Source organism: Passer montanus, unplaced genomic scaffold (assembly GCF_014805655.1).
Source record: "Passer montanus isolate IOZ18808 unplaced genomic scaffold, ASM1480565v1 scaffold1, whole genome shotgun sequence".
Lineage (NCBI taxonomy): Eukaryota > Metazoa > Chordata > Aves > Passeriformes > Passeridae > Passer > Passer montanus.
In genome coordinates, this window is record NW_024356504.1 from 3,633,165 (window position 1) to 3,657,000 (window position 23,836).

General features: G+C 38.2%; 1 protein-coding gene across 3 annotated transcripts in view; it reads right to left on the minus strand.

The window, feature by feature from the left end:
- The window catches only part of PARD3B (par-3 family cell polarity regulator beta), a 395,877-nt gene that overhangs the window by 244,840 nt on the left and 127,201 nt on the right, over positions 1 to 23,836 (minus strand). For all 3 annotated transcript variants that reach the window (XM_039719949.1, XM_039719858.1, XM_039719777.1), the window contains exon 4: positions 15,342 to 15,448. In XM_039719949.1, the coding sequence (XP_039575883.1) occupies positions 15,342 to 15,448 (107 nt within the window). The remainder of the gene's footprint in view (positions 1 to 15,341; positions 15,449 to 23,836) is intronic.

A 23,836-nucleotide genomic window follows, 5' to 3' on the forward strand; every position in this document is an offset into this window, starting at 1 on the left:
GGAATGGCATTTTTTCAAGTGTCTGTGCATAATCTCATGCAGGGCTTTAAATTTCAACCAAAAAAAAGGACTGTGAATTAGGTGTAATATTTTAATAGAAACTACTGGATACGTGAAACAAAACACTGAAATAATAGGGTAATACTGATCTGTGTTGCAAAACTGATGCACTGCTGCATTTTAAGCTACTCAGAGCTTCTGCAATTTACATTCACTCCTGTACAATGGTAATGAAGTGATCAAGCCTGGAGATCACAAATACAAGGGCCTGGGGAGCTGAACTCCAGCTCAGAAACTTGTCTGAACAGTTTCCTCAAGCGTGAACTGACTACAGCACAGTGTCGTGAGCACAGAAGGAGTCCAGGTTCTAAGAGGACAGAGATAAGGCTTTCTATTTGCTCTGTGGTCTCCCAGCAAATAACCCTTTCCTGCTGTTTAAATGGCTACAAATTCCAATAGAGACAAGTTCAGTCAGTGAATGCTCACCAGAACTTAAAACAGGAACCCAACCAGAACACTTTCAGGTATAATTACACTTTATCTCAACTAAAAATTAGTTTATTTCCTTTGTGCAAGTATCCCCATGGCTGTATCCAATACCAACAGCTGTAAGCACCATCAAGTCTGGAAAACACAAATGGAAGGATTGAGGGAGCTGAGTGCAAACTGAAATAAAGTTTGAACAGTATATTTTTGTTTATTTTTTTCCTTAAGCCTGAATTTTCTTACACACTGGCAACAATCAAACAGGAACTGTTTAGCATACGAAAGAAAATATTATTTCTGTTGTTATGGCTATTTGGACATCTGATAGCCTCAGGCAACCCAAAGGGGCCCCAACAACAACAGCTCAGCTTAAAAGACAAAGGGCAGATACCTTTGAAGTGAGAGATGACAAAGAAACAGTAGTAGACCTTGAAGTTTGGTCTGCCAGAAAGAACCTGAACATTTCAGAGTAAATAAATTCTATTCATCCTCACAATACTCTTGAAGGCAAAATAGGCACAATGATGCTGAATGCCAGAAAACCCAAGGGCAAAATGCTCTCCCCACAAACCACCCTTGTATGGCAGCAGAAAAGACAACCAGCATTTCAGGGGGGATCAGCACATAGCACTAGGGAATGATTCTTGAAATTGTTAATATTTTCTGACCTAGCTTTTATTTTATTGTCTGGTAAATATGAGTGATAGGAAATCTCTGTCTAAGAAAACATTAGCAGTGACTAGTAAGAGTATCCTTTGATTCTTTGGCACCCAGGCTGAACAGGCATAGAAGTTTTTAGATAAGAGTGTGTGAAGACTACTGCTCATGACCCTGTTCAAACTGGTGGAAAAGACAAGACTGGATTTCCAGTCCTGCAGGTGGATTGATTTTTAGAGACTTACAACACAATTCACGACACAGATAAGGAAAATTGGAATATAAATGTTGGGTTCTAGAAGCAAGCAGTTTCAAAGTGGAAGCTCACAGTTGTGTCTCCCAGATCTGTACCTGTATCCTGCACTGATGATGATACTGAATGGCACAGGAGAAATAAAATGGCAACTACTTTCCTGCTGGGAAAGGGGAATACAAGCTGCGCCTGCACAGGTAAGACTGTGGTGGTGGAAAAGGACCACCCTGCCCCTTCGGAGAAATCATGCTTATTTGGACAATTCCTGCTTTTCATCAGTGAGGAAAGGTGCATTAATGTGGATAAAAGGCTTCCATAGGGATGTAAAAGCTATTACACATTACTTCATTTCTAAGCTGGTCTAGGGACAAAGACTTGTCATTCCCCTTTAAATCAAAGATTAATAGTAACTGTGCACCCAAGACTTATAACAGTAAGAGTGTACTTGCTACTGGCATTTTTTATTTTATTGCTGCAGACAATGACTTCAATTTGTGGTCAACAGACCTCTAAATTCCTTGACTACTTTTAGAACATCATAAAAAGAAACTGTGAAGATCTAGCGTAAGATATGTCTTCACTGGAAAGTTTTTGAGAGTCAACAAACTAAAAAAAAGTGAAGTTATAAGCCATACTTCAGATTATAAATTGGTTGGCATTTCTGACATTGACAAAAACAATTACTTTTTTGAGTGGGTATTTTTAGTGAAGGGACAGAAAATTCCTGGCTTTTGTTTTTCAGAGATAAAACTGAAATGTACCAAGGACTACTGATGTTTTTTCTCCTGGATTCACTTCTGATTTATTTATAGGAGGGCTTTCTACCTTTACCTGCAAATGTCACAACTGAGCTTGTGACTTTTATATAGTTTCTTGGTTTAATAACTATAGTAGGTACAGCACACGTTCTGTCTCTGCTCCTCTCCAAAAATAAACAATACCTAATCACATCTAAAAACTAGTTTATATCTCACTGTTCATAGGAAATAGAGAGAGTTGGGCACAGATAACCTAATTTTCACCTGTTTCTGCTTACTCCATACACACTAACTCAATTTAGATTGATCTGCTAATGCTTGCAGACTTACTACAGTGGCACAAGGGTACTACACCCATTCAGCTTATTCTTAAAAAAGACAAACCAAGATGAAATGTTGTTCATACTCCTTTTTAATTTTATTTTAGCTCTTTGTTTATCACTTCACTTCAAAGCGCTTCTAATATGAGGCACAGTTTCAGTGTGACAACTTTGTAAAATTAAAATAGAAAAAATGTGCCAGCATCAATCTGCTTTACATTGGAAAGCACAACAGCCTTGAGACAGAAATGACGACTTGTGAGAGTAAGCTATAATGAACCCAGAAGTGCTATCTGCAGTAGGAAAAATATATTAGACTGGAGGCTGAACACTCCTGAAACAATTTGTCTTCCTCAATAGGAGTCTCCTATTCCCCACTTGCAATGTACAGCCAAGTCTGACTCCAAAAGCAAGGGAAAATTATCAATACGAATCCCCACAATTCTGGTGGCTAACATTTCTTATTTGACTTGGAGCTACTTAAAGTCCAAATGAAAAAAAAAAATAAAGCCCAGAATAAAGCTGAGTCTGCAAGGGACATCCCCCACCTGTGACCTATCAATGGCTGGGCCGGTATCCAGCTAAGGCACAGGTCCAGAAGGTGGGAGCCGAGGCTGGGCAGCAGCTGCACAGAAAACAAGGTAACAAATGAGGCTGAGCCTGCCCGCCTCTGCATCAACAGAGCAGGGGAAACAGCCCAGCACACAGGAGGACACCAAACCTGCCAGCACCATCCCCAGCTCCCAGTTCAAAAAGCCCAAAGTCATGGCAGGACAAGCACGCTAGTAAACATGGTCTTAGTTAAGAGAGAGGCTACAGAGGGTCAAGGGGCTGATCTCAACAATAACAGTGAAGATCTGTGGCAGGTGCCCTTCTCAAATTTCAGTGTTGCTAGAAAGTAAGTTTCACTGTCTATGAGCTCCATTGTCAGATTCCTTTGCACAGGCATCTTTCAATACCTGTGAACTGCAATATATTGGTGTAGTGTTCCTATTCTTTTCACAACAACGTACCTGAGGCACAAATTCAGTTCTCTTAAAATGCATTCTTGGCAAAGGGCATTACATGAATATATATGCTACATATGGCTGTACAGAATCAGTGGATAGGATTACTTAATATTGCTTTCCCAAAGACACGCTTTCATGCTAAAAGGATCTTCCAACAGGCTCTCCCAATACGTACAGACATTTTTCTGTCTTCTGCTTGGAAATTACTTTTTTTTCCTTAAGAGCTGGTGAAAGCTATGACCGTGCTTTCTAACTTTAATGTGTACCTTTTAACGTAATACCTGTTCATGAAAAGCCTAGATATTTTGACTACTTTAAAAGTAAAACAAACCTGTTATCAACTGCATATATTACCCCAAAGAGTACTTTCCCACTTGATTTTTGCTGTCCAGACTGAAGAGAACTGCCAACCAGCCCTGAATGTGCATGTTTGGTTGTGAACAAAATACTAACAGCAATGAAAGAGAAAGCTAGACCTGAACAAATCTTACTTATTAACCAAATAATAAAAAAGTGTTTATGTGGTAGTCAACATCACATTCATATGAATATAGAATGATATGTTATAAATTCTAAATATCGAATGATGTCAAGAAGAAAATTTAAATCACTATAAACCTAGAGTCTGCATGTTGCTCCTGACCTTAACAGGGAACCAACACGTCAGACACTAGAAGCCTGGTTACTATAAAAACAATTTTAAAAGAACTAACATCAATAATTTGATGTTTTAGACACTTGTATAGTATTAAAGATACATGTAATTGGAAGCAGATTAATTTCCCGAAAGTCTTATAATCTTTTGGTATACTGCCAACAATTTAAAAAAAATTATTTATGAATGCATGCATCTGGTTGTAATGATCTAACTTTACCTGTAAACATCAGGGTTTGTGTAACTGATGACATTAACACAATAAAGTTATCAACATGGCTCGCAAAACAGCCTTTTGAATATAGCAACTACATACAAAGTAGACAATGAAAGGTAAAAAGGCAGCAAATCACAGGCGGGTATTAAGCAATCATCAGGTTCAGTGTTTTGTAAACTCAAGGATAGCTTTGTTATCATTAGCATGGTAATCCCTAATCTAACAGTATTTCTTCTGTTCTGAAGTGCTTCACAGAGAAAAAACACACACCATAAATTCTCCTGCATGTACTAACTCGACTATCAATTTGACCATAAGATAGCACCCACCTCGTACCATCCTGTTATCAATGGATGGACCTGCCTATGGACAGCAACCCAATTTCCCTTCTCTTCTGGATGATGGCATGGAGCATTTCCCAGGCTTAACAACAGCCAACCAGAATGGTCTGAAGACTGAAGTGGAACTGACTTTTTTTACCTCACATTAATTATGCTATTTAGAAATTTACAGTATGATTAGTAAATAATAAAAATACTGTATAAAAACTTCTCTAACTCATTCTGTCTCTGTTCCCCTGAACCTCCTTGGTAGGAACATAGGACTTACAATAAAGAATTCTGCATTTTTTCCACAAGGAGCAAAACATTTTGATTCTACATGTTCTCACCACTATACAGCAGACCATCTCAGTCACCAACATTTTCAGGGTACCTTCTGTAGAATATTCTTCCATCAGATGAACAACATTACTGAATTCACTGTCTCAGATAAAAATCCCAAAACATCCAAGGTGACTCATACTTCTCACAAAGGAAATGCAGATACATTTATACATCAGCCACACTGATCTCATAGCTGGTATTTGTGCCACCAATTTTCACCAACACCATTAATTAAAAAACCCCACAGCTTTGCAGAAGCACACACCAATATGTGATACCCAGGCAGCTATGATGTTGCTACACAGATCTGAGAAAAACGTTCCTATGTTCTTTTAAAACAAATATACAGTTAAGACTATACTCGCTGGCTGAAAAGAATACCACCAAAACGTTTAAGCAATAAACACATCTGTCTGTGAGAACTGTGATATTTCACAGACTTGACTGATGTATTTATTTATTATCCATATTTTGGCTACATCTTTTAAAATCAAATTGAAGGGGATATCATTGTAGCTGCTGATAGAGATTTTTTTTCTTTGTGACTTAAAATCCATTTAAATCTGGTTTTGTTCCCTGGCCTCTCCTCTTTTTATCATGCTTACAATTTCTCATATAAATGTTTTATAAAATTCCCCTTGGAATATGCCTCTTCTGCCTATTCTGAAATAGAATTAATTTGGGCTTTTATGGAAAGTATCAAAAAACGAAACAACAAAGACTAAATAGCCCTTGCTCAGTAATGCTGCTTGCAGAACTTACTTTACCCCAAAACAATGTATTTCTGTTTGATTCTCATCCTGCTGCTTGAAGGACAGAAAAATGTATGCAGACCATAAAAGAAAGGGAGGGTTCGGGCTGGAAGTGAATGCCACATCTGAGGAACCTTCACTATATTGTCTGACTGGCGTGAGGCCAGGTGAAAAGAAGGGGGTTCCTTTTGTTTCTGTAGAGCTGACAGATGTACCATGAGCTTGATTGTACTTGGTTATCCCAAAAGGCAGAGGAAAGAAAAAGGAGAAGGCCAATTTATCTCCCCAGGTGTTAAAACGTGTAATCATCTCAGATGTACCCAATTAAGTCAATGGAGCAAGTATTCTACAAGAAACAGCAGCTCTTTCATTTCAGGTCCAAGTTCATGTCACTCTAAGACAGCTGCTACATAGACAACAGCACAAATACCAACACAGAGAGTAATTCTAACTCTAAGACACCATATATGCTCTCAAAGATATCATGAGATGCTTCACTGCAGTCACATTACATGGTATGGTTCAAACACTCAAATACAGAGAAGAGGGTATTATAGCCTCCCTTGGGACTGACACAAAAAGAAGCTTTTTACTTGAATCTTAAGAGATGAGCTTGAGAATCCATATTGAAACCTTTATTAAATCAAGGTGAATTAAAGGCAAAATTATTGTTACTATTACTTTAAAGCAGACAATTAAAAAAGCACAAGCCACTACTCAACTTTTTCAAAAAAACCCCAAATAATCTTACAGGAACAACTGCCCCCCTCTCTGGGGGGCATTTTTTTTTCTCCTTATGATACTGCTTGGAATGCGTAACACTTTGAATTGGCAAATATGGTTCTTATGATCTGAAAAATGACATAAGAACAACTGTGGCAAGTGAGACCACAGGTATGTCCATCTTTGAATAGCAGGCTGCCTCACAAATTGCTAATTATTGTCCCTCATAGTACAGAGAAATAGTGGCAACAATTTGCTCTTGCATCAGCACAGTTATTCTACAGTCTAATCACTTCCTCTTAGCTGAAAATTTGCATATTTGTTTTTTGCATATTATTTGTCTTAATTTTATTTATTTAAAGTTCTTTCAGAGAAATCATACTGCTGACGTTACAACAAAAGGTCACATTAGAGGCCAGAAGCAATCACTGCAATTACTGACAAAAATTGAAAGTGGGATGTTTGTTCAAAATCCTGAAGCTCACTGACTTACCCTTACTATTTTAGTCTACATTCACACTGATCTTAGTTTATTATTCCTGACTCCAACATGTCAGAACACCTGCAACAGCAAAAGGACACAGTATACAGGAGCACTAAAATATTCTTCCCTCCGTTTCAGTTGTCAATGTCAGAAATTGTTTCACAGGCACTGACTAAAATCAGGACCTGCTGCCATAAAAAAATTCCAATGCAATGTGCAAGTTTCAAAGAGACCTATATTATTATCACAGCTCAAAAACCTGTAAATCCAGATTAACTGAGACACAGAAGAACAAATCTCCAGATTAAAGTGTCTCCAACAAGATGGGTAATTTAATGGTGAAGAGGTCTCACCTAACAAAATAAAACCATAAAAAAGAAATCCCAAGTCCTCAGAGTGTGAATAACTGTCAATCCTGCAAAAGAAACAGAGCCACGTGTCTGACTTTTGGAGAAACACAAATATTAAACAAACAAGAGTAGAACTTCATACACCTGCATTCCAGTGCACTGGAAGGTAACATATTAAAAAATCCAAAATAATTTTTTTTCCTAATGTCACAGCATTGTGTCTAGGTCAGTATCAAAGATCTTTACTATTATTCCAAGTTGTCCATTAGATTACTATAGTTATGGAAAAAGTTACTTAGTAGTAGGCATTTCAGAAGAACACTGACTGAGAACCTATTTTATTTTAGCTAAATGCTTCTAGAGCTTGACAGTAAATGATATGCATGAGCCATGTTGACTGTCATCTTCCACTTTTGACTGTCAGACATGGAAGTAACTTGCTAATGTTTCATTCCAATTTCAGCACCATGAGCCTGTTGCATACGCTGCCTGCTAAAAGCTGTTCCAGATGGAATGACAGTATTTTGTAGGACCCCAAAGATGTAGCTATAGAAATGAATATGTGTCAACAGCATTGACAGCATGACCTTTTTTCCCTTTTTTTGTCAACTGCTCTTATTTCCACCCTTTAATTTTTCCACATTCCCTGTAAGACAGATGACTTAGGAAAACAAAGAGTTTCAGTGTCTCAGCCATCCTGGATTACCTACAATCTTACTGACCTGACTGCTCAAGGCAGAGGACAAGGGAGGAAGGTGTATAAACAATAAGGTATCTTCAAAATTACAGCCAAGGCCCAGAACTCATTTTAAAGAGGAAACAAAACCCACTCTTCTACTAACATAAGAACAACAAAGAGCTTTGATGATTTTCTTAATGAACAGTCAGTAAAATGCCAGTACCCCTCACACTGGAAACAACCTGGTAACAATGAATAACAACTTCCACTGATTACACCATTTTTACTGATAATTTATATACTATGTTAACATCACAGAACATTCGTTATTAGCTCTTATTACAAAAAAAATCACAAAAAATCTACTTATCCTGTTGAAATAAAAATATGTAAATTACACCCACTGCTCATTTTAAACAATACAGGTAAAACAATACAATTTCTCTGACACACAGGCTGTGGAGGAACAAAAAGAACACTTCTCCACACACACACATGCTGCTCTGCACCCTCAAAAGAGGAAATTACCACAGGGCACTTCTGTCCTTTTCCAGATGAACAATTTAGTATTCTGACAAACATTTAATTTACATTTTTTAGTTTTTCCTCTACAATATAAAATAATTTCTTTTTGACACAGAATGCCACAGCACACAGTACAAGAAGAAGAAAAAAGGCAGTAGAGGGCTGTAAGGCAGCAGAGAGAATTGAGAAGGAATGGCTTTTGTTATTTCGACAGCCCTCAGCTTGCTGCATAGTTGGATTAATATGTTCTTTAAGAGCAGCAGTTTTCATGGTGTAAGAGTGCCACACAGCTCTGGTTCCTGCAGTGCTCACACCAACAACTTCAAAACTAACTCACTGCAGATGTCCCTATGATCATCTAATCAGACATCAAAAGCAATATACTGACAAGCTCCTGTGCTGATTAGAAGTGTTCTATATATGTTTCACAGCGTAAACAGACACACAGTAGTTGCTTCATAAATGGATTCACCCACATCAGAATTCCCTTTTAAAAAATTCCAACTGTTTGGAACTCCCCAGCTGAATGACAGAAAATCCTTTTAAATCTCCCCAGATCTTCTGTTCAGCTCTAAATCACAGTATTTCAAGAGCAAGAGTTAAATTATTAATAGGAAAACTTTTACTGGAAAAAAGCAAATGCCTTCCAGAATTAAAAAACCTTCCTGTTCTGAATGACAGCCTAAGACCACACCACATCAGGGAGGCAGCCTTGACTTTACCCTCCAAACACATGGTAATGTCTAAGATCTATTTCCAAATCTACTTTGATGTCTGATTATTATATGTCAACAAGCATGGATTTAAAGCATTACAAGTGCACCAGCACTGCTAGTTCCTGAAAAAATACTGTGTTTCTCCCAATATCTGATCTCCTCAGAGTCCACTTCCTGCAACGCTGAAAGAGGACCTGTAAGAAAGATGGGGACAGACTTTTTAGTTGATAGGGCAAGTAATGGCTTTAAACTAAAAGAGGGCATATTTAGACTAGATAAAAGAAAGATGCTTTTACAAAGTAGGTAAAACACAAACAGGCTGCCTGGAGAGGTGGGGGATGCCCTGATTCAAGATCAGGCTGGATGGGGCTCTGAGCAACCTCATCTAGTAGAAAATGTCCATGCTTGTGGTAGGAGGGATGAAACCAGATAACCTTTAAGGATCCCTTCCAACCCAAAGTGTTGTATGATTCTACCACATTACTATGGGAGAATTTCATATTGGAATTCTAACACGTACAGAAGGACCGGAAAAGTCTTAGTATAAACCTGCTGAATCAGGTTATGAACTCTATGAAATTATTCTAGCACTGTGCCAAAAAAGACTGTTTCTTCCCTGTCCTATTTTAAATAGCATGACAATTCTAATATTTCTGGGTGGTTTTTTACTAAAATACACATTTTGTAAGTACTACTCATAGTCAAATTTGTAGTATATCTTTATGTCTGCATATGTAGGTAATACCATATAGAAAAGAAACAAATCATGAAGCTGCATCTTTACACATGTTGATGTTATGCTAATTCACAGACTGCTAATCAGGACAGCTAATACACCACAAGCACAATTAACAGCCACAAGAACCAGAGGAGGTTTTGACCCTTTTTAACAAGAGCTTGAAACATAAAAATGTTCTAATTATATATCAACCTTATTCAAAATTGCAAATTACATGTCCACAATGCATAAAATACAGTCAATTTCAAGTCCTATCTAGGCAAAAATTGAAACTGTATTGAGCCACAGGAGCAGCTCTTCAATTGATCCAGCATCTCATTGTATCTTTAAATATGGATAAATACAATTTAATCCACCAGTCCTATTGATTAACACCAAGATAACCCAAGTATTTGTCCAGGAAACATGTAGCTATAAAAGAAAGTCATGCAGAAAATAGCATACTATAATAATCAGCAAGTTAACAAGACGGGGTGAAATCTTAGTCCCACCAGAATTCTTATCAATTCAAATAGGATCACAACCCTCTGTCTAAAATTTATGACAAATCAAGTCTTATGGTAGTAGAGGAATCCGTCCCTGGGCAAAAACAGAGACAACCTGAAGTTACAGCTCCAGAAACAAAAGTTCAGATGTTACAATTATACAGCAGCAATTACTACCTGAACAAACTGGACTGAGCAGAAGCAGCAAAGTATGTTCTTTTCCCTGACACCAAACCAACAGACTTTCTGCCTTGCTGCATCTCATCCCTACCATCTTGGGCAGAGGGATCCAGTCAGGAACTTCTGAGCTGGTGAAGACAATCCAAAACTGCAGCTCCACTCAGCAAACTGGGGACAAGTTTTGAGCAAGTGTTAGATGTCCCAAGAATGTTTGTTTCTTCTGGAAGGTTACAACCATCTCAATCCTGCTGCACAGCTTCACTCCAGAACAGAACCCTAGCTGGTAACTACGTGTCCATTGCTACTCCCACTTTTGTGAGGCCAGGCTATTTGCAGCCAGAAAGCAGCTGGACCAGCCCTTGGCCTTTGCCAGAGCAAAGCTATGGGCACAGAACTTTTCAGAGAAGTAGAATTACAGAATCGCAGGGTGGCTTGAGTTGAAAGAGGCCATAAAGATCACCTAATCCCGACAGCCCTGATACAGGCAGGAACACCTTTCACTAGACCAGGAGGCTCAGAGTCCCATCCAACCTGGCCTTGAACACATCCAGGGATGGGCATCCACAGTTTCTCTGGGCAACCTGAGCCAGTGCCTCACCACCCTCACCATAAAGAATTTCTTCCTCATAACTAACCTGAATGTGAATGTCCCCTCACAGTTTGCAACCATTATTCCTTGTCCTGTCACTACAGTTCCTGATGAAGAGTCCCTCTCCAGCTTCCTTGCAGGTCCCCTTTAGATACTGGAATGTTCCTATGATGTCTCCACAAAACCCTCTCTTCTCCAAGCTGAACAGCCCTAACTTTCTCAGCCTGTCTTCATAGAGGAGGTCTCCAAGCTCCTTACCCACTTCATGGCCCTTCTCTGGACTCAATCCAAGGTTCACATCTTTCCTGTACTGGGAACCCCAGAGATGGATGCAGCACTCCAGATGGGGTCTCACCAGAATGGAGGAGAGAGGCAGAATCCCCTCCCTCGACCTGCTGGTCATACTTTTTTTGCAGTCCAGACAGCACTCCAGGTGGGGTCTCGCCAGAACGGAGGAGAGAGGCAGAATCCCCTCCCTCGACCTGCTGGTCATACTTTTTTTGCAGTCCAGGGTCCAGGTGACTTTCTGGGCTGCCAATGCACATTGCTGGCTTGTGCTGAGTTTTTCTTCAGTCATCACCCCTCCAGTCCTTCTCCGTAGGGTTGCTCTCAATCCCTTCTCTGCCCAGCCCTCAGGTGTGCATAAGTACATTAAACTAATTCTGTATCCCTGAAGTCCTCTCTGGATACCTAGGGAAGGAAGTTTTCATTCTGGAAAGCCTGGCCAGGGCTCTGTGATCGTAACTAGGCAGAAAAGCTGAGGAGTAGCTTTAATAAAGTAAAAAAATCTTTAACAAATACTTTTTCTTCAATACAAACAAAGAAAAAATTCTGATGTATATTACCCCTATTTTTCCCTGATTACTGTCTCTAAATTTTCCAGTGGCAGCTATCACAATAAGCAAAGAGAGGTTTGGATGAAAAAAGAAACTCAAATTTCGTACCATCTGTTAAATGACTTCCAGCCTGAGGGAACAGATGCTGGACTTCACTATCAGTTTTTGATTGATCTAGAAGTATTTTGTTAATTGGGGCTAAAACTACAGCTACGATGTGTCAGAGAAGATAGCAAAGTATAGCCCAAATTCTCCTCAAACTACCTGGTCATTTGGAAAAGGTTTTATTATTTTTGTAATCACCATATAGCATTAAAAAAAAATCAGATCTTCCTTTGAATAAATGGGACAACATCTGAAAAACAGAACACATGCTCTGCTTGAACACATACTCTGCCATAAATACTGTGAACAGCTCAAATGGTTCATCAGGTTCTACCAGTTCACCTGAATGGGATAGCAAAGTTCCTTTCTTGTATTAGTGCATGTTTGCTGTCCTATTTCATGCATTACTCATTGCACAACTGAAGTGCACTTTCCAGGAGGTAAATCAGCGTTGTCTTCAGAGAATCCCATGGTAGTCACCTCACAAAAATCTGCGGAAGCACTGGTGCATCAGTGTGGGGCAGCCTATGGGTATTGCTACACAGAGCCCACTGCCACTTCCACGTGTACCAAACACCAAAATGACAGAAGTGCCAAAAAAGCTTAATGAATTATGAAAGTCACTTTCAATTACAAAATAATTGCTAAGATAATTGTGGCATAAATACAGAAGCTTAATTTTCACTTACATGCACATGTTTCATCTAGCAACAGTTCTGGGTTTTCTAATTTGCATGTGACTAAAGGAAGCAGTTCAACATGAAAAAAACTCTGGTTTGTGGCAAAGAAAATTCAGTATTAGTTCTAAATTTTCAGCAGCAATATACAGAACAAATGAATTTTTTCTAAATGGCGCTTTAACACTTGAAAGACTATAGCTATTTTCAAAATGCAGTGTTCAGTTATTTCTGCCATGTTTTTTCATTTGTCAGATATTGATTTTTCTGCATGTTTTAAAACAATCTGTACCTAATTTAACCTATGTTATTTAAGCTTTCTGTGTTTCCCAGAACATTATGCCAAAGCATTTCAGTATGATTGACGATGAGAGTTTTAGAAATGGTACTATTACGAAAATAAGAGCTAGAGTAACGTATTCTGCTGTAATAAATTTTTGCTTTCACAAAAAAATCAGAACAACACCAAACCACAACTTTGAACTTTCTGAGCCTCCTCCCCTTCCCTTTACATGATATATTACAAAAAAAGTCCTTCTCCACCCCTGTTACTAGTCCAGCTTTGACTGTCATCCCAGCAGCTGACAGATGGATGCTCTGTATTTTAGCACAGGGAATTCCTTTAGGCTTAGAAGACTCTTTTGTACTGATGCAAGTCAGTGAAGCATAGTGATGCTTTAACCTCCAAGTATTACTGCAATCCTCATGTAATGGCATAAAATGCACTTGTCACCACTAAAATTACATAAAAAACCCAACTCAACAAAATGCTATTTTTTCCTTCTTGACGGTCTATAAAGCATTCAAAATACACCCTGGAATGAAACAGATCTCGCTTATTTTTCCACCCTTTTTTGCCATTTTCATGGTTATAAAATATCACGGGTGAGCATTACGTACTGACATACTCACTTTATATGTTTCTCAGCTCTGCCAAGAGTGTGAGATCTGCACTGTTAACCAAGAATTCTTTTCTGTACTTTCATTTATCAGACTAAGTCACTATTTCATTAATATGTAAATGCTTGCAACAAACATCAAGAAAAACCTCTCAGCTCAAACAGGTCTGACAAATGATGCAGAACTTTGACAAAGTTCAGCCCCCTGTAACATCATAATGTACTTGGAGAGTCACTGAGACTTTTAAAATTGCACCACTTAGCAAATAAAACAAGCCATTGTAAAATAAGGTGCACACAAAATATTTAGATGCATATGCATTTGACCATGCAAAGAGAAACAATGAACAGTCAACTAAAATCCTGTGTTGGCTTTCAGAATCACAGTGTTAGAGTGAGACTCATAGAACATTATTTGCATGCAAGTCAGCTGACTGTGTATTTACTTCCTTTATTCACATGAACTTAACTGGAAGCTTGGTCTTAAATACACCTTCAGCTGAAATGTTCCCACCTCCAGCACATGTCACTGAACCCCAGCTCTCCCCACTACTCCCTAATGTGCCAACACAGCCATTTGTGGGACCTTGCTCTAAACTAGCTGTGATCTAGTCTGAAACATCCCTCCTGCACCAAACAAAGACCCAGGGCTTCTGAGTGTTGCTTTGTTTTGAAATAAACCAGCCATAGACTGTTTTGCACAGCTGGGGACAGGGAGTGAACTGCAACATTGCATAGAGAATCTAAAGGGGAAAAGGCATAAATATTACAAGCAAATGAAAACAGCAGCATCATTTAAGCCAGCATTCATGTGGTCTAAAGAAGAGCAGAACTAGATCCAACAGAGCTTTCTAGGCAAATATTAAAAAATAGCTTTATTCTGCTCGAGACACTTATCCCAGTTGACATTCAGAGATTCTATTGAATTTCATTAGTTTAGAAGTAATGTAGGAACACTTTCCCCACACACAAAACTTCAGGTCTTAAAACTGCAAAGTAGAACATGTGGCCCAATTGCAACTAAGACAGCATCACTTTAAGAAGATTAAAGACTGCAAAAACATATGATTAAGAGTTACTGCATCTTCACTAATTGTGGCTTTGCAATAGAACTTAGTAATAACTATATTGCAAACAAATTTGCCCTCAAAAACAGAAAAGTCAGGTAAGACAGGCAAGTGAGATAAAGATGCAGGATACTAGCAAGGTACCAATGACAGAAATACTATTAGAAAACAAGAAAAATAAAAAAGGGTGCAAGACCAAAGAAGCAATGATAAACTGGACAACATGATACTGAACAAATAAATAACTGCTGAAAGTTCAGGTCATATTCCAATGCCTTATGACACTATTGAACTTTATGTAAATCTCTTATTCAAAAAAAATATATAGAACATCTGTTAATTGATTGTATCACCTAAAACAACGATTTTTTCCAGAGGAAATTCTCTACTTTACAGAAAACGAGTATGGTGCATTTTGTTCTAGATCCAAATACATGTATAGCTTATAAAACTACTAAATACCAACAGGTAAGAAAGGTTTTGGTCTTAAGAAGGGGAGTCACATGACACCTACTGTCACAACATGCTTGAGACCATGGTCACTGGGATGAGAAGCACTTGGGAAGTCAGTAGGTGCACCCAAGGATGGATCACTGCTCCTCCGTACCAGGAGTGGTGTGCCTGTGAGACAAAATAGAATTCAAAGGTTTAGGGATGCCAAATTAGCACAAAGGAAAGCTTCATGTGGTTAAATAAGAGAAGTGTGCAGCACTTAAATATAAGCTTATCTGTGGTAATACCCACCTGTTAAACTACTAGATCTGATAGGGTCATACCATTTCAGATTTACTTAGCTAAAGAAATGGCAAAGTTTTGATGCCCTGATGTAATAGACCTCCACCCATGAGATACCTAAATTAGGTAAACAGTAGAAACAGGCACCTCCTCAAAAAAACAAATGACTGGCTGCATGTATCTGTGACCATCAAGTGAATGAAACTGAGATTACAGCTGTCAGTTATAGCACTAATTACAGTGGCTGGGGCTAATGGCAGCCATAATTACTAGACCTAGAAAAGAAGTTTGAACATGCAACAGTTTTTTGTTAGATGCTAAAAAAGCTGGACTGATTCTACTACATTCACTTTCAGCACAACTTTGTCAATGTAGCTGGAATAAGTACCTTGTGTTGATGAGGGGCAACCAGAGAACCTAAAGCTCTTTTCCCTTCCCTCATGGTGAGCAAGTTTTATATTTAGGTAATCCTTTCTATGCTCACTTCTGCAGGAAACCAGTAAGAAAAGCAGAAGTAAGACTTAAATTTGTGTCCTGGTATTAAGGGAATGCTTAAATATCTGAAGGTAAATAATGGTTTTTCTGCCAAGTGAATATCATCTTAGTACCAAGAGCTATGCATGTTTTTACAAGGAGGTTGGGTAGAAAGGGACTGATCACCAAATTTTGTGTTATTTTCCAAAAGTGTCCATAGGTCAAAATGAACCAAATCTCTCCACCCAAATATGCTTGTTCTTCACATAAAGCTGAGGAGAAATTTGTTTCCCCGCTAGGCATATTTGGTACGATGGTGTATAAAAGCTAAATACAAGTTACTGCCTTCTTTAAGATAACAACCTATACCTTAAAATAAATTTTTCTGTGTATGACTAAAGTTTCTGGTGGTCTGTATCAGACTTTTTGTCTGTCTTAAAATACAACAGTCTGAAAACAGATGCTGAAACATTTGTGTGATTCAACACAACCTGGTCTCCATCTCATTTTGACATAAACATGAACAATACAGAGGAACTATTGAAAACCCTTTGCACTGGTATTTCTATTTGTAAAACTTGCACAGCTCAATGAGCATACTGTTCCTTATACTCTTCAAAGCTGTCATCCCAGCCTCGTTTCTCATTTCTGTCCTCCTTTTTCCAGGGTGAGAAATCCACAGTAACTCTAAGAAGGTACAAAAATTTCCCCAGAGTCAACTTAAGAGGACAAAGATGGGAAGGGAGTGGGATGAGTGAACTCACACAAAAAGATCATTTATATCAAGCTCATCCTCCTCCCAAAGCCAACACTCTGAAATTGGATTTCTTCTTTTTTACTGAGCTGTCTTCTACAACAAACTCCTAATTTCTTCCTTATTCCTCAAGCTGAGAGAAAGATGAAGGCTCCCAACCCTCTTACTGCTTGGGAAATGAGACCCTTGCTTGTTCCAGGACCTTCCAGCAGCTACACACCAGGTGAAGAGGTCTCCTGTACCACACCGCTTCAGCACTTCTGTCTGCTCTCTGTATTGACTGCTTCAAGATCCTCCTTCTTACCACATTCCCCATCCTTAGTTCAGAAGATCCCCTTTCATTTGTTTTTTGTCAGTGTTTTCCAAAGAAACTGAAACAAAATTTACAACTGTCTAAACTTTGCAACCAAAGTCTGCAGAAAGCAGCAGGATTATAGAGAATACCATCCTCCAGTTCGGAAAGATGGCCTTGCAGCTATTTTATTTCTTTTTATTCCTGCAAATTTTTGCTTATTGCCATGAATGAAATTTATGGTGCTCATCTGGAATGCTTCCCTACTTGTAGAAAAACAACTGGATTTTTTGGCTATTACATATAACGCTTTCTCTTTTCCCAGTATGTCGTAAATTTTAGGGTCCTACAGATAATTTTTTACTTGAAGAGAAAACCAGTCTATTTTCTTCATTTTTTAAATGTATTTACAGACATGTAACATAATTTCTTGTACAGAAATATCACACATCATAACATCTCTGTGAAATGAGTCAGCTGTAGTCTTTAGCTAAAATTACACAAAACAGTCCCTCTGGCCCTTATTGCTTTACATGTGCACACCACAAAAACACAAACCAAACCTTTTATTAGACAAAGATAAACTGAACCAAAAATTTCTTGTTAATAGGAGAAAATCCACAGCAAAGAGGATGACTGATAAAAAAGAGAAGACGATGTACCGCCCCTCCTTTTCAGGAGAGTCCCTTATTCCCTTTCATGAGGCAGCAATTCTCAGCAGCTCCCAGAGCTAATGAACTCTGCTCCATCTCCCCATCTCCTCTGTGGCTCGCGCTGTTCCCTGCCATAAGAACACATCCCATGCCTCTCGCTGCATTCCAGCCTGTGCCTCTCCCACAGGCTCTTTTCTTTTTCCAGCCTTCCCCAACCTCCTCTGCATTGCACAACTCAGGTCTCTTGAAAGCAAGCACGCTCCCTTGCATTCCCAAAGAGAAACCTCCCCACATCTGTTGCCCCAGACTCAACCTGATTCAGGAGCTGGACCACATCCACTATCCATACATACCTTGAATTCATTCATCCCCATCTTCCTCAGCCATGAACAAAATGTACTGAAAAACCATCAGCAATAGTGCTTACTACAGACATGCTGTAGAAAATTACATGCATTTTCTTAAAAGATTCTGTCATCTGTTTTCTTCTGTCAGGAAACGGAATGCTGCCTTTTCCTTACAGCTTTCCTTTAGTCAGGCTGTGTTACCACATTATTCTACTCACGCTCTTACATTTGTGCTGAACATTTATAACCACCAATGTAAGTTCAAACACAAAATCCATCTTTCCCTGAATGATGAGAGAGAAAGCAACTCCTTCCTGCATACCAAGTTTATCATAGAAACACATTTTTTAATAAACACTACTGTTTTGTGCCAGTGTAGCACTTTGTATTTTAAACTTAGGAACTCAGTTCTAAAAAATAGTTATCTGCATCAGGAGTTCAGAGACAACAACAACTGAAATACATATCCAAAATTTTTTCTCATAATGACAGCCTTTAACCTTCCACTCTTTAAAAATTTGCAGAGTACCTTTTATTATGGTACCATAGCACCTTCTAAGCACATGTGTCAGCCTTATTCACAACACACATTCTTAGAGAAAACTGATAAGGAAAACGTCCTGCAGTTATCCCTGCTTAAAGTCTATCACTTATTTTCAATTAATGTAGATCAATCTTTTATTTTTGCTAGCACCACCCTCAAAAATTAGTATCTACACAGACTCATGGTTAACAGTGTATTTTCCCTGAACTCTTATGTTTTGGAAATATTTTTTTAACTGCAAATATGGTTGAAACAAGCATATGGTACAAACCACACTTAGATTTAAATTGGTTGCATTAGGGAAGGGAAAAAAAAAACCCAGAAGAGATTTCTGCCATTTGTGTACAATTAGAAAGTGAAAATTTTCATCAACAATGGCAGAAGAAACATCTCCATACCAGATGTAACCCTATTGTCTTAGTTTGTTTTGCTAGTTATTTAAATTTCACAAAAAAAGCTGTACACAGACATGAACACATACCATGACCAGGAGTGTGCTCTGCCTCACTGAAGCCCGCTGGTAGTTCAAAAATCAGCATCTGAGGTTAGGGGGGCCCTGACAAACCACAAGTGATGTGTTCAAGAACACTGTGCAACCACAAGTAAACAATGCAAGGTCTGGATTTCCAGCCACGAACATGGTCAGGGGAACTTTGGAGCTCCAGCTGCCCCTGCTGAGGTCCCCCTAAGCTCTACAAGGGTTTCCAGGCTCTGACTTCTAGCATCAGATTTCAGGCCTACGTTTAGACAGTTCAGTACTGCTCAAGATGACCAATATCACAAAAAAATATTATTCCTATCCTTTCCTTCCTTAATTTCACTAATTTGCTCTAATGTCGCTTTGCTCAGTAAAGCACAGTCTGCCTCCAGCCTGAAATCCCTTTATTCTTTGTGATTTAAGTTGTAGGTTGCTGAAAAATGCTGAAGACACTCAGACTTTATCACCCATGAGAATTTCTGGCAGGCTGAGCTATGTATAAAGCAGTCAAATCAGGTACTAAAAATCAATTTTAGCAATGCTTTGGATGCAAACACTCTCAGATGACTTTCAGGTAAGCTGACAAACCAAGGAACACAGGAAACACAAGCACAGGTGTATTGTGCTACTGCATCAGTGACAACTAACTTGGTTGGTTGGTTTGTTTTTCTAGGTAACAGGGAAGGATTATTCTAGAGCCAAACTAATACACTTGGACAGAAAGTGGGCAGAAAGAGACCTACAATAAATCACCTAGGCAGTTAAAGCCATAATTTAAAATTCTGCTCCTGAATATAAAAATGCTGACTATGATGGGAAAAGAGCTGTCCATCAAGTGTGTATCAAATTATCAGCTACTGAAGGCCATACCAATGACAATTACTCTGCTGCCTGTTTCCAAATTACCCCACCTGGACAGACAGACAAATTATTTTCTTACCTGCAGATGCCCCCAAATATTTTTTCAGAGCTCCTTCTGACAAATCACAACATTTCAAGCCAGTTGAAATAAAACACCTAAATACTATATGCATACACACACAAACATAAAATTGCACCTCAGCATGGACAGTTCTTGGCTAGAAGAGCTCTGAACAGACACAAAACAAACAACAATCATTTATATCAAGAAGCCAAAATTGCTTTTAAACTGGTCTTCTCATGAAGCAGGTCAGACTCTGGAAACAAAGTTACAAGCAAGCTTTTAATTTATATTTAAATACTTAAAAGATTAATATATGTACCTGTTTTTCTCCTTTTTATCAGACAATTTTCACATTAACAGGCATATAGACAGTTCTTCCAATCAGCACTTTTTGAGAGTACTAAGCAATCAGTGTGTGTAAATTTGTTCACCATCAGATGTATTGCTTACCACCACCTGAGGCATCATGGAATGGTTCTGCCATGTACTGCAAATGTAGCTGTATGTTCTACCTTGTGATGGTACTGCACAGCTTCTTCTATTTTTTAAATACACAGTGGTATGATGATGCGACTCCTATGTTTAAAGCTAACTCAAATTGCTTATAACAGCACCTATCAATACAATTTCAAATCTACAGCTGTGCTTCCCAAAGTGCACAGTGCACTTCTTAAATTCCCATGGATAGAAGATTAATGAACCAGGATGGCATCATGGTTAAGACAATTGACTTAAATCTACAAACAGGTGAAAAAACAGTTCCAGCAAGAGCTGTCATACACATCAACACAGCACAAAGTACTTCCTTATCACTCCAAATGAGGTGTAATTTTTTCTTACAAAGAAAAACAAAAGCAATGGCCTACAAGTAAAACTCAGGAATGGCTTCAAACAGGTATTGTTTTGGGGTGATATTTTCCAGTGCCACATATTTTTAAAAAATGTTTTCTCTGGTTGCATGTGCTATAATGTATTGGACATGTAAGAATCACCTACATACTTCAATCATATAAATCCTGTTTTCAATATCAAAATCCACATCCATACAATAAGAAGTAAATCACTTCTCAAGGCACTAGGATGTATGCATCTACAGAGACTGTACAAATAATTCTGGTACCTTCTTCCCATTTAAACATTTTTCTCAGAAGAGCTTCCAGAAGGACAGGACTCGAGTTTGGACCTTAACCAGGTATACTTTTCTTGCACTTAAGTCATAACATATGCCAGATACAGAGTAATTTCAGGATCTTCTCACCTCACAGTGCTCCTCTTTTCAACTCTTCATCAGACAGACAGGAAGCACACAGACTTACTGCAGTCCAGGGAACAAAATGACTCTGCTCCAAAGGATCCCAGCTACAGGATCCTTCCACAGGGAAGAGACTGGGTAAAGGGGACGTAGCTACAGCGGATTCCTGGAGCAAGGATCAATCAGCTCACAACAGGCAGTTGTGATTTTTTCCCCCCTCCAGCTCAAACTCAAGAAAAATGTCCAACTCCTTCCCTTGCTGGGCAGACTGGCCAGGAGTTTTGTGAAAACACATTGGCTATTACAAAAAAGAAGCAGTACTTTCCAGTATGAGCCAGGCTTTCTCTTATTCTTGTACAAATGAAGCATCTTCATGAATCTCAGTATTTTCCATCTACTGACTGATATACATCCTACAATTTCCATCTTTAGACACAAGATTAAAAGTTACAGCCACTTTAAACAGCTTATGTTTTTCAAACATGATTTTGAGGAGAAAAATTGTTGTGCTCCATTAGAATTTCCTTTCACACATATACACAGGGGCATTTTGCTTTGGTTTTGATTGTTTGTTTATTTGGGGGGTTGAGGTTTGAGGGTTTTGTTTGGGATTTTGCTTTGGTTGGTTATTTTTTAATATCCTTCCAATGGCATTCAGATGTCAAAAGAAACTGAACTCCAGATATACTTAAAATACCAGTTGTCTTAGTCATCGAACTTGCTGAACACAGCAAGAAGTATTCATCTTAATAAAGACATTGAGTTTTTAAGCAGCATATTACCTGTAGTTACTGAATTTAAATAAATCATTTTAGGGTAATAGATCCTATAAGATTTTAAAACTAATAGATCTTAGACTCTCGCACCTTATTTTTATTCACAGATTGAAAGGTGAAAATAAGTATTTCTTCTATTTCAATTCCCAGTCCGTTTCTCAACTTCAAATGAAATACTTAATGAACTGTACTAGTTGAATAAACTGACACAAAGAAAATAATCTGTGCACCTGCAGAAGAGGCCATGCTGCCAAAAGCTGGTTTAGCACTTCAGCTAACATCAGTTACAGGTGCTTATGCAGTCACTTTTCCATGGTTCAATGATTTAATTTTCTTTAAAACTTTGGCAGCTAAACTGTACAGCTTGAATATCACTTTGGCAGCATTTTATTGCAAGTAGTAGAGCTGCAAAGCAATTTTTTTTGAGCATTTTAACTGTATTTTAAAGGATGATCACAAATTACAGCATTAGTACACATTTCTGTAATAATTAAATATGACCAGTATTTTACAGATCTAACTTAAATTAAGAACCTTTTCTGTTTTGACATTTCCATATAAAGAGATTTCTTACTCTTGCAGATGTTATTATTTTCTATTCTGGTCATGGTAAACTAGTTTTAGTGTTAAATTTCAATCTTGTTCCTGACAATTTTCAAAGATAAAATAGCAAAACCTCCTGAAGCTGAAACTTTCTGTGAGGCTGCAAGGAGTAAGAACATAAGAGGAGCCGTACTGGGTCTACCTCATCCAGTATCCTGAATCTAACAGTGGTTGCAAAGACTCAGGGACAAAGCCTAAGAGTGTTGTATCCTACCAGGTTGCAAAAAATTACCTTTGAAATATTTCCAGATCTGTGTGGCATCTAGATAACCATATTTCAAGACACTGATGAGCCATGTCCTATGAACTGGTCTAATCCTGTTATAATTCATCAATTTTTGGTTAAATCAAATTTTATAGTTTTCTTGAATGCTTCACAAGAATATCAGCACAGGATTCTTTTGCTTTGCAACTATTGTTGAACAACAGTTGTGTTTGATACTCAAGTTTTTACATGGTGAGGAAATTGAATAACTTCTTATTGATCTAATACCTTCAGACGTTTAGCTGAAGTCCCAATTGTTTTAACTTGAACAATTTCAAACTATCCATCAGCCAGGCATAGCAGGCTCATTTTCTACCTGAAATACACATTTTGCCATGTTGCCTCTGAGCTAATATACCACAAGTAGAGTACAGAATTATAAACAGACACGTTCTCCTCTTACTTAACACTAAAGAGTACTGACAGAGACTGCACTATGGTTTTGAAGTATGATATTGTACTACAGCCTTTCAAAGCCTTCAGCTGCAAATACTTAGCTAAGCGGATTGGTCTTTTTCTTTTTAGAAGATACTATCTCTAAAACCAGCTATGCATAATATTACAAAAATACCAACAAAACCAGCAACATCACAACAAAAACAGACAACATCTCAGTAAAAGCACTGACATCAAACAATGTGTGTCAAAAAGCACCATTGACATTTATAATGGAATTTATTCCATCATTTTAAGTCCCATTCATTACCTTACCCAAAACCTTCCCCAAGGTAATAAAAGGCTGGAAATCAACATCCCAGCTAGAGAGCTACTGCAGAAAAGTGTCTAACTTGCAATGGAAAAATATTTTTCTCTCTAGTTAACATATTTTCATGGAGATACCCCCTCTTACTCCAAAGTAAGGCATGTTAAGCAAAGTCTAAAGGGAATAGAGACAGGCAGAATAATGGATG